We start from the raw sequence: 12,438 nt of genomic DNA on the forward strand, positions 1-12,438 counted from the left end.
GCAAAGTCGAGGCTAGTTGTCATATCATTAAATATTTAAATTCAGTATTCAATGTAGGTAATGTCACTAGCTGCATTATGTTCAATAATGAGTATCATTACAAACAGTCTCCTTGATGAAAAGCCTTTATTGGTTATGAGAACAAATAGTAACAGGTGTCACTGCCACTTTACAAGTACAAATAAATTTCCGGGTGTTAAAAAAGACTTAAAAGATCCCATAGCAAGTGATCATTGTTTTCTGAACCAACATGATGCCATAAAATCTGTTTTCAATAACAAAGCAGTTAAATTAAGAGGAATGTGTGTTAAGAGTGAAGAGGCAGTTACGCTATTGTCCCTGATATAAGTATACGTTTGTGGGACAGAACCGCAAAAGTTAATGAAAAACAAAATTATTTGGTCTTTAATCATAGTTACAGCATATGTAGGATAATGTTTGCCCACCATTAAGCCAGCAAGGTTCATTCGTTTTGTAATTTACAGGCACATTTAACTGAATCTCCACATTTTGACTATATCTAATCGCTGGAATCTATATAAAATACATCAAAACCACTATGAATTACACAAACTTTCTTTTTTGGTAAGCCACAATTTCACAAGTGTTGATGGTTGGTGAGTCTCTTAAAATGCTTGGAAGAATGCACTTCGGTTTTCTGTGTGCTGCTGCTGTTCATCTGTGTTTATAAACCTTTATATTCCTGCTGTGCCCAAAATGTAACAAGTGAAAACACACTGACACAACAAATATTTTGCTGTTTGAGGTGCTACTTTGCACCGAGTGCAAAGTTAACACCCCTGAATCTGTGATCATGCCACAGCAAATGTAGGCTGCAATACCTCGCAATACTTTCATTTTTAAAGCTTAGGGCAGAGCGCTTCTTTTTAGTACTGTGATCACGTGATTGATGTGAACTGCTGCGATGAGGAAATCTTCCTCTGGGTAACAATGCAGTAATTTCGATAGGTTTGACAGCACAAACACCTCAGCAAAAACAACCACGGCCTAGTTCCGATTGAGAAAACTGAAGCTCTCGCAGGCGCTCACTTCCTCTAACAGTGAGGCCAACACATATGGAAAACGAATGTTGAAGAAGTCAAATATAAATATTCAGGGTTCATCACAGGTTACTTGCTGAGTGTCTACTGTAAATAAAAATGCTGATTGAAAAAGATTTGGATTTTACAGAAGCCACATCGTTGTAATATGATAGTTAAACATCTAAGATTTTAAATCATTTTCACAGTCGAAACCTTCAGTTTCGTTTTTACTACTTCATAAAGGGCAATATTTGGATTTTTCATACTTCGATATGCAGTGAGAAACCGTTAGGGTGTTTTTCGTAAACAGTATCAAGGCAGCAAGCCGATTTCTTCTTCTTCAGAGTCACTGTGGCCTCGCTAGCACAGTGTTTGATCTTATCCATAGGATAAGGCTCAGTTAGCTAGCTGAAATATCCATAGGATAGTCTGGAGCTTGCTCCTTACGGCTATGTTCACTGCAGTTTTGGACTTTTCTGGTTGAACTTTTAAAAAGATGTTCAAGGTTCAATACATTTGTGGCATAATAATTACCACAGAAAACAGGTACTCACAAATCATTATGATATCCCCTGGAAAAATCATTAAGGACATCTCAGCAAAAGCTGTTATTCTGATTTTGATTGTATGGGCAACATGTTTATACCTTCACAAACACATAAAATTAGTACAATTAAAAATATAATTTCTTGTTAGAATGAAAATACTGAAACAGAAATCACTTTGCGACCATCTCTGTGCAAAGTCTGTTATCTGTATTAAACCACAATGTGGTTGAATCATTTCAGTTTAAAACGTTATACCTTCACATTATGCCAATTCAACTTCATGTACCATTTTTAGCATCTAAATATTGTAAACACCCAAAAAAAAACAACACCCGATGAACATCACTATTTGTTTGGATGTCCTTTCATGGCACAACTGTGACTGTGTGATTAATAAAACATTAAAATGGCTGCTTAACAAAAGTTTATCTGATGAACAGTAATGTCAGGAGATGAAGACATGAAACAGGATAAATCCATTCACAGTGAATGCAATCCTATATGGATAATCAAAGCAAGTATTCTTAATACATCAGAAATTCATTTGGAAAATGCCCAAAATGCAGTGTGTAGAATTAAAAGCAAAACGGCATCATCAATACAGTTTATAATACACTCACGAAACCAGTCATTGTTGACTGAGTTCCTCTATATTGGCACAAAATTACCATTACTTAATGTTCAAGTGAAAGACATTAAGGCTTGCTTGCCATCTCATTCATTAACATTTTTTTTCTGGCACAGGCAGAGGGCACTAAATCTTCAATACTCACATTTGTGAAAAACACGCACAGTGTAGCTTTGGGTCCTAAAACCATGTGTTTTCAGCCTACTTGCCGAAAAGCCAAAGCACTAAATTAATTTAAAAATATGTTCAGGATCGGTGTCTAACTGGTTAAATCTATTGCGAACACATACAGTCCTAGCTAGAAATGGGCAGGTGTTAAAAATAGTGTATGGGAAGGCAGACGACAATGCCGAAAGTCAGACTGACATTAGCCAAGGTCTCTTGTTAAGCATTAGGCTGCACCTTCAGCCTGCTGACTCTTAGTGGAAAGAGGTGTCCAAAGCATCAAGGCCATGCTCACAACTTTTATCCTTAAACATAAATCGGTAATATGTCTCTCCAGTTGGCTTGAAATGGAAAGAAACTCATTTGAGCCTTAGTGACAATATAGGCATAGGACAAGAAATATGGGTTGATGCTAATTTCTCTTCAACAGTCAGTAATAATCTAGTACACTAAACAAGCCAAACCTTTTTGTCAGGTTTAAAGGATGGCAAATATGAGCTTAGTTATATCAGTTTCTCTCATAACTACACACTACCAACCATTTATGGTGGAACAGACCAACAGACAGGTCATGCCGACACGAACTAAACTTAAAGCTAGTTCACCCAAAACTAAAAATCTCTTCAGTGGAACACAAAAGTTAGGCAGGTTGTTAGTGATCGACACCATTCACTTGTTTATAAAAAAAATAAATCAAGAACGTTCGGAACAACACGAGGCAGAGTAAACAATTTTCATTTTGGAGCGAACTATCCCTTTAGACGTCGAACACTGATGCAAAATCTATGACCCAATGGCCTACAATGCTTTGTCAGCCCCACGTTCATCACTACACAACTAGTCCTTCTGTTCATGACATTTGACTAATGCGTGGCAAATATAACTGATCAGAAAAATGGAAAATCTTTAAGCAGGAAAAGAAAACGGGGACAGTCAAGACACCCACAACCAGTATCCACACACCAGAACATCCAAACACTGTCAGAAGTGCATATGTTATACATACAAGCACAAAGTATAGCGGATATATACAATACAGGCTGTCCCCCACCTCTCGAGTCCGACATGAAGCCCTAGAGACACACAGAGAGAGGAAACCAATGGAGGGTCTTCTGTACTAGTCCTCATCTCTTTGACTGACTGCAGAATGGAAGGATAGTGTGGTCTAAGAAAGAGAAGATGAAGAAAACCAGGCCATCTGTAGGAGGAAGAAGTAAAGGGGGCGGTCCTGTGTGGCAGCGGTACACTACAGTGACTGTGATTGGAAAGAGTGTCTCCCCGGAGTCCCGCCCAGTGAGGTCAGTTCCATATCCTGAGGAAGCTGTCCCAAGAACCAGTGGCCACAGCCATGCCATCACTGGTCACACCCAAACAGCTCACCCTGTTGTCATGGCCAGCCAGTACGCCTACAAACGGAAGAGAAACACAGTTAAAATCTGTAATAGTAACACTGGTCAATGCCGATATGGTTACCCACGTGTTACTGTTACAAAGTACTGACCTGCACGCTCTCCCTTTAACGTGTCCCACACATTGCAATTAAAGTCATCGTAGCCAGCCAACAGCAGGCGGCCGCTCTTGGAGAAGGCCACAGAGGTGATGCCACAGATGATGTTGTCATGAGAGTACATCATCAGTTCCTGGTCTGCACGAAGGTCAAACAGCCGACATGTGGCGTCATCAGAGCCCGTGGTGAACGCATTACCATTTGGGAAGAACTGATAAAAACACAAAACCACTTGGCATGTTAATCATTGGTTCATGTTACTATTGCACCTACTAATTTTAATATATACATTGTAAAATGCCATAAAAGTACTGTTTTGTTTAAGTTTGTTATCATTAACCAAGAATCTATAGTGACTCACAAATGAATATTCAAACTATATGCATAGTTCAATCTATATGCGTTACCAAAACATGTAACCAAAGTAAAACATTAGCAATCCATTCAACATCAGAAACCGATTATGACTTTTTATTTTGACACTCACACAGACTGCATTGATATCAGACACGTGTCCGGTGAAAGACTGTCTGCACATTCCGTCTCGGATGTCCCACAGTTTAGAGGACGCGTCACAGGCGCCCGACACAAAGGTCTTGGAGTCTGGGCTGAGGGACAGGCTCATCACATCTCCGCTGTGCCCTGTGAACGTGGTAGTCTGCTGACCGGTCTCAATGTCCCACAGCGCACTGCAGAGGAGGACAGTCGGGTCACACTCAGTACAACACTCTTATATAATGTGTGCCTGGTAGTTGTAACAGATTTGCTAATAAGCAATAAGTGGGTACAGATCACATTTGAATTACCGTCTCCTGACTGCATGTTCGACCTCTGATGCAACGAATTGGCAGTGGCTCCTACTATTTTTAACTTTAACTACTAATTTCCAACTAAACTACTTTTCCATGCCCTATGGTCAGGCAAATATGTTATTATCACCCATAATGTAAAGAATATAACCTACACTCCTGTACACATAGACATTAAAGAGCACCTATTTCATTGCTAAAAAGCAAGGTTATTTTGTGTATTTGGTATAATACAATGCGTTCACGTGGTTCATGGTTTAAAAAAAACACAGTATTTCCACATACCGTACATTTTTGTAGATCTAGATTTCACGCTTTTTCTGAAACGCACAGATTTGAAAAACATTGGCCAGCTAATCTGTACGTTGCGATTGGCCTGAAAACCTCTGACATCAGCCGGAAACGTGACACTCCTTACAATGTTTGAAAAATTTGGTTGCTAACAAGAGTTATTTTACAGGCCGAGTCCGAAGCGGGAGGAATTATGATAATGTCGATCTTGTCTACATCACCAATCCCAGGAAGTAAACTGTTGCCTACAATCCGTGGGTTTGTTATAGTCCAAGAAAAGAGATTTACGTTGGAGATGATAACTTGCGTCATCATTTACTTTGGGCCATGTACCTTTTGCATATCATTAACATGTACTAATACACACTCACACACCTAAGAAAAATGTAAAAACGTGAATCCGACAATAGGTGCTCTTTAAATTAGTCATTCACTAACCTGCTCTCTTGATGCTAAAAAAACCCCATATTGGTTTTTCACTCAAATTGACTTTGGGGTCTTTTTATCATAAAGTCATGAAATATGCAAGTAAATGTATTTAAATACTGCAGTAAAATGAGATGCCTCACCAAGTGGTATCTCCAGAGCTGGTAACTATCTGGCTATCATCCAAAAAACGGCAACAAGACAAATAACCTGGTAAGAAACAAAGACAATACACTTTATTGTATTTTCCCCTTGGACTCACTACCTAAAACCTATACAGATTAAGGATCCAGGGTAAAACACCTGACTAGTCCTTGTGTGTTATGTTTACCTGTATGTCCGGGCAGTTCTCTGGTAACTCTGACGTTGCCCTCACGGGTTTTAAGGCTGTAGATAGAGCAGATGTTGTCTAGGCCTCCACAGGCTACGTAGTTCCCTGATGGAGCGTATGCACAAGTCATCACCCATGATGATCGTAAGGGAATGGCATGCATCTGAAATAAACGGCAAAAACAATTCCTTTACTTGAATTTATAGATGGTACCATGAGTTGTTGAAGTGGCCATGAGGGGGAGCTCACTCTGTAGTCTATATAGGTCCAAAAACCCTAATACAGTAATGTTTATGCATTTATTGTACATCCTCTCTTAAAAAAAAAGTAAGGCTGTCAAAAGGTTAATCGCAATGAATTACATATAAAAAATAAAAGTTTGTGTTTGCATATATGTGTGTGTGTGTGTGTGTGTGTGTCTGTGTGTATTACATGTATATAAATACACACATACATGTATGAATTTAAGAAAAATGTTTTTAGGTATTTTTTTATTTACAATATAAATATATCAAAATATATATAAATAAATATACATACAAGTAAATGTTTCTTAACATGTGAGTTTTTAGATATAAAAAATTATTACACACAGTGCACACACATAAATTATGCAAAAAGACTTTTATTTCGTAAGCAATTAATCGCGATTAATCTTTTGACGGCCCTAAAAAAAGTATTTTTTAGCGGCATTAACATAAACAAACAGCTTTTGTTGCCCAAACATAACTTACGGTAACATCCAGTCATTTGCTGGGGTAAACGTACCTTGTTTGTGGTGTAGCTGTCCCAAATGATGAGTTTGCCATCTTGAGAGGCACTTACTAGTAACCTTGAGGTTTAAAAACAAAACAAGTTAGAGTAAAACAGTGTTCCTAATTCAAACACTTTAATGCTTTCCTTTACCCACCATAAGTAAGTTTCTAGTGAGTAAAATCATGGCCTCTGTTCCAACCTCGAACAATTTTTCAATGAGATGTAATGTTTAATATACATTATTGTGAGAATGCTCCATATCTTTACACAAGCACACTGCTAGGAGCTATGGGCATAAGCCTGCTCCATCTAACAATCGTAAGCACTAGAAGGGATGCACAGATGGAGAAAGAGTGAATGATAGAGGGAGAAAAGAAGGGAGGAAAAGAGAGACTGGAGCAGGAGGCAGCCTGCATAATCCCAGAACACCCCTGAGTTGTGAGAGGCCTGCTGTATTATTCATTGAGTGTACACTGACAGAGCTGCAGGGTTTCTCTGAGAGAACCCATCCTCCAGCTCCCACCTGCTTTCTTTCTCCATCAACTGACCTGGAATCAGTAGCCCAGTGCATGGCGTAGATTTTCGCTAAATGGCCTCGAAGTGTCCGCCTCGTCCTCATTTGGATCCTTCCCACTGAATCCAGACCAGCCGTAATCTAACACACAAAAGTCTTATCTTAGAATGACATTATAAAGCAAGCGGGACGTGGTTCATAAATACGAGTCATGCTGTTGCTCTAATGTGCTACTAGTTGATTTAAAGGTTTGGGAATGATATTGACCAGGCAAATGACTGAAATACTAAAACGAACAAGTTAAACAAGTCACACAATCAGCAGGGCGTGGGCTGATGTTTAAATTTTGATGGAGGCCTAGGCATGTAGGAGTGCGTTTAATATTTTAGTGCACTTAAGTGCATGTTCAGCATGTTTACGTCAGTGGCCGATTTGCATGTCTGTGCTGAGCTCAGAAAACAGGAGTGGGAACCTCCTAGTCCAAAGATGGGACACAGCAGGGATGGTGGCACAGCTGCTTACCTGGGACAGGCTGGAGTCGCTGCATGCTTTCCTGGCATCCTGCAATGGGAACAGCAGCATGTCAAGGGTATGCCATTCTACAGATTACGGCCAAGGAAATGTAAACGTAACACATGGGAAGTGTATGAGAACATTTAGCCCAAACTATGTATTGAATGAATACAAAAAGCTGGACACTGAATGGATTTGTATAGTTATTTTAAAGTATTTTGCTTTCATTGTGCTCTTGTACACATTGAATTTGGTGCTTTTTATGTAGGGATGTACCGATAGGATTTTTTGGGCCGATACCGATTTAAACAGACAACTTCCTGCCGATACCAATACCGATATTAAACACTTGTATACAATACTATACAGTTGGTCTATTTGCTAGTTTATTTCTGCATCAAATTATTTTTACTGAACATGGATTGCATCTAATTAACATTCAACTGACCAACATAATAAGAGAGGCAGAAATTAAGCTCAACCAAATATAATAAGACAGCATGACAACCTTCAAAGGTGGTTTTTGCTATTCAGCATTTATTTTATTAACAACATTAACTCGTTTTTTTTTTTTTACATATAATGGATTTCTTTATGCAGTTAATTAATAAACAATCGGTATCGGCCTTTCTCGTGCTATTGCCGATGGTTTCAAATTCATCAAAAATCGACCGATAAATATCGGCGGCCGATACATCGGTGCATCACTACTTTTAAGTATTTTTTTAATAATGTAAAGGACATTCTTTAAAAATATAACCTTTAATTTTGATATTCTTCAGCCTGGATTTCACAGACAGGGTCACAAATATTTTCTAGGGAGAACTTGCCCTTCGACTGATCAGCCATACAGGCGCAGCACAGTTATCAGGCTGATAATCTCAAAATGCAGACAGATCTGCCAGTTATTCAGCTTGGGTTGGACTACTGTCCTGATGCTATACCAATAAATCTGGTGCTAGTTATGTGTAAAAATGGCGTGGTAGAGCAAAAAAGGTCTTACTCTGATCTGATTGCGCAGCTGCTCCGCCTCCTGCCGCAACTGCTCCAGCTCACTCATGATCTTCTGAGCAATTCACTCCCTTCTGCTTAATAATACTGACAAAGACCTGCAACACATGAGCATAAAGTCACTTAAAAGTTATGTATCAAGAAGAAATAGTGGTGGACCACAAATTAAAGGCACTCATCACAATGCTGTACTACAGATACATTAAACGATCAATTTTCATACATTAAGACACTTTAGATCAGATGTCCCATAGACTAAACTCAGACAGGTCCTATAGAATACAGAGAAAGTGTTGTAAGTGTTTCCACTAGGCTGTAAAGAAACCAAACACTCCAGCTATAGCAGTGCCAACTGTAGAGCCGGGCACGGTGTGCTCCTTTGTTTAATGAGGGGCAGCACTGCTTGGCACCGCCTAAAGGTCGACTTTCCTAAAAATATAGTCAACACCAACTTAAATAAACCATCAACAGATTACAACGCTCAAACCTTTAGCGTCACACCGTGCGTGACTTCCCAAAGCATGGATGCAAAAGATGAGGTCCATTCAAAGGCCATATGCAAATAGTTACTCCAACAGTTATTCCAGCATAACAACTAGCTGCCATTGAGCTTCTGGTGTTATTGCAGTACTAAATACACTACGATACTCACACAGGGCAACAAATTAATTGACAAACTTGTCATTTGTGCTCTGACACAAAATGGGAATACCCCTAAAGACAACTCTGACCTTTGTTAAGCATGTGAAATTTGTACATTTCGGCATGAAGGTTTTTAGGGAACAACAGTGGCATGACTACAAGCAACGTTGCTAAAAACAGGAAGACCGCTGGTCCCAACCCTACCAATACAAAATACAGGAAAAGCAGGCAATGACTAATGTCATTTTACAACACTATACTATAGTAAATATAATAAAAATGTCAACCATTCGAGCATATTTCGCTCCGACTATATAAAATACATCTAACTTAACAATATGTAGCTTTATAATCTGATAAACACTTCTTAATCTATTATTTCCTTTTGTCAAGCCTTTGACACTTAAAAAACTGCCACGACATAAAATATCACGTTTACACGATGTTGACTGTTTACTTAGTAAGCTTTCATTATTTTAATATACAGCAGTTTTAATTATACGATTATCCTTTCAATGCCGAGAGTATTGCTACACTTCAAAGCTAATCAACTATAACAGATTTAAAACCACATGTTGCACTACACAGAAACATCTATCTACTTCACCATTTGCACGACAAGCTGTGTAAAATGACCTTATCCTGCATATTTATAATCGGTTGAGCGAATTAAAGAGATACGTTATGATATGGTTTGGTTAGCAAGAGGCTAGCGAGCTGTGAATGTATCATGTCAGTTACTACAGAGCACAACACAAACACTGACACATTACCTGCTGTAACAACACTACTAATTCCTCGTGCCGTACGTAACGATGTCCTTATGCGCTAAGTAATCGTTTCAAAATATTAACTTGTTCATTTCGTCTTATTTACATCCAAAACAGGGCCTCGGGCGCCAAATTTACGAGATTCAAGGCAATTCACAGTACGATTACCACACCCATACTGATATTGAGAGCATGGCAACATTTGGGTAAAGGGGAGAACGAAAGCTAAAGTATTGTTTAACCAAAGTTATTTAATGTAGATAGATGAAAAGTTATTAGAATGTATGTTTTAATGCATGATATTATATATTATAATGACATATTTTGCCTTTTCAACTACAGAGCGTAATTTTAAAGGTGGCGATCCAAACGTGTCACCCCCGCGCTTAAAGTGGTTCTGGCTATCAGCTTCCTCAATTATCAAAATGACTTAAGTAGTTTGATACGTTTGGATGTAGTGTCAAAGGCCTTTGATTTGTAACATATATTAGTGCATATGACTTATATGAGCATTAAGAGGAAAATTTATATAAAATTTCCAACGCTTTTGAAAGAAAAACTGTATTATAAAACATAGATGTTTACAATAGTATTGTCCATAATTGCGTAATGTTTAAAGGGGTCTTGAACTGTAAGTTGTTCAGCAAAGCTTCATGTACTAATTTAATTTTGAAGTGAACCGGACCCTCTCACATAATAAGGTCACAGTTTAGCCTACTAAGTTACCTATGCAAAGCCATATGAAATGAGTGCATGTTTGCCATGTGTCAAATAAACTGTCAATTTCAGTAGCAATACTAGTTAAAAATTAATAGTTTGGATTAAGTTATTTTACATTTACTGTTAAAATAAATAATTGTGTAATATTTAAAGAGAAACAAGATTATTTAGACTTTAATGCTTAGAATAAAATATATGGCATGCCATGGGTTAAGAAACTCCACCCCTTACGATATTTAACCACTACAAATAAAACCAAAAAGTACTGTTTACCATAGTTAAACCATGGTAGCCACCATGATTTTGCAACAGTAACCAAAACTAATCAATATACACATAAAAACAGTGGTTACTACACTTATTATTATTTTTTGTTTAGATAAAATTAATTTATCTTGTTGATCTATAGCTAAAGTACTTAAATAAAAAAGTAACAAAACCATTATTCAGTGACATCAAGGCTTACCTATTGTGTAGGTTAAGTCACCAATCTCAATGCAAGGCTGGTCAGTGGAAGCACACGGCTCCCTCTGTAGTGTGCTGGTTTGTGCTGATCTGAGTGCTGTCACTTGGATAAGCAGTGGGCACTTTAGTAAACCACCAGTGCATCTACACTGAGAGCTGCTCATAGTGGTGACAAGGTGGGGTTGGATGGGGGAGGCTGTGTATTGAAAGTGGAAGGATGAGGTCTTAAAGAGACAGTATTGATGTCACCATCTGTTCAATTTGTCAATGTCACTACCGAGTATATGTTAAGAAAATGAATGAGTTTTGTTCTGTGCCTTTAATAATTAACCCTTTGTTTAGATTATCTGTATGTTTGAACAAAATGCATGAACGGTTTCTGATTGTTAGATCACCACATAACAAATGGCTGTCAATAATTTATTAAAATGGATAGCTTTTTCATGTAATGCACTGTCAACACATTTATTTTAAGTGATTCATTGAACTGCTTCCTGTTAATTGTTCATATTCACAGACAAATGTGTGCTATAAATTTGCTGATCAAAAAATGCCCCCCCCCACTTCATGAAGATCACATTTGAATTAATGTGTTGCTTTTGACTTCAAGTTAAAATATCACAAGAGCAACTTAAAGTCAAATTTTCCTTGCACATGTCCGCCCAAAGATACTGACAACACTGGAGATTTCTATTACAAAGGAAGCATTTTGAGTCACTGTATATCCGATGATGATACGATAGGTCATGAAACAGGACCCTGCTGAGACATCTACCTTACATCCTCAATGGTCCCTAAAATCCTGAAGAAATCCATAAACTAATTTAAGCCATTGTCCTTCTCAACCACACGGTTTTATTTTTAGAGCTTTGTTGATGACACTGTCTAAAATTTCAAGCTGTGAAAGAGGTTAGCTATATATTCATCTACAGTGCCATCCATAAGTATTGGGACAATAAAGACAAAACTGAAATTTGTAAGATGAATATGAGGCAAAAGTACAGAATGTTACATTTTATTAACATTTGATTATGTTTCAACACATACATTTATCCTGACTGTGTCTGTACTGCACACGCAAAGGTCAAATACTACACTTTTTTGAACAATTAATGCATCAGGAAACACAGTTCATCACCTAACACTTGTCAGACAACTCTCTTCATATGATGCCTTTAGATAGAAGAATTAAAATACAAATATGTTGCTCCGTTAAGTTGGTATGTTTTTTAACCCCTAGGGTGTCAGCTGGCATTAGCTTAACTTAGAACCTTCTTCTATACGTTACATTAATACTCC

At 37.9% G+C, this 12,438-nt stretch overlaps 1 protein-coding gene across 2 annotated transcripts; it reads right to left on the reverse strand.

Moving 5' to 3' along the window:
* Positions 1-107: 107 nt before the first annotated feature.
* On the reverse strand, positions 108-11,262 carry gnb4a (guanine nucleotide binding protein (G protein), beta polypeptide 4a). Of its 2 annotated transcripts, none has more exons than XM_055202713.2 (10): positions 11,141-11,262; positions 8,535-8,640; positions 7,541-7,579; positions 7,053-7,159; positions 6,517-6,580; positions 5,749-5,911; positions 5,561-5,627; positions 4,379-4,580; positions 3,886-4,102; positions 108-3,790 (listed from the first exon to the last, which is right to left on the reverse strand). In XM_055202713.2, exons 2-10 carry the CDS (start codon positions 8,589-8,591, stop codon positions 3,684-3,686), a joined length of 1,023 nt encoding a protein of 340 aa, XP_055058688.1. In that variant the 5' UTR covers positions 8,592-8,640; positions 11,141-11,262; the 3' UTR covers positions 108-3,683. The 2 variants fall into 2 exon arrangements, with proteins under 2 accessions (XP_055058688.1, XP_055058687.1); XM_055202712.2 differs by lacking the exon at positions 11,141-11,262 and adding an exon at positions 9,958-10,147.
* Between the last annotated feature and the right edge of the window lie 1,176 nt (positions 11,263-12,438).

This window comes from Misgurnus anguillicaudatus, chromosome 2 (genome assembly GCF_027580225.2).
Source record: "Misgurnus anguillicaudatus chromosome 2, ASM2758022v2, whole genome shotgun sequence".
NCBI classification, from domain to species: domain Eukaryota; kingdom Metazoa; phylum Chordata; class Actinopteri; order Cypriniformes; family Cobitidae; genus Misgurnus; species Misgurnus anguillicaudatus.

Coding starts and splice junctions, on each gene's coding strand:
- gnb4a (XM_055202713.2), bottom strand. CDS start 8,591: ATGAGTGAGCTGGAGCAGTTGCGGCAGGAGGCGGAGCAGCTGCGCAAT. Junction 5,628..5,748: donor AGAACTGCCCGGACATACAG/GTAAACATAACA, acceptor GTTTCTTACCAG/GTTATTTGTCTTGTTGCCGT. Junction 4,581..5,560: donor AGCTCTGGAGATACCACTTG/GTGAGGCATCTC, acceptor CCTCCTCTGCAG/TGCGCTGTGGGACATTGAGA.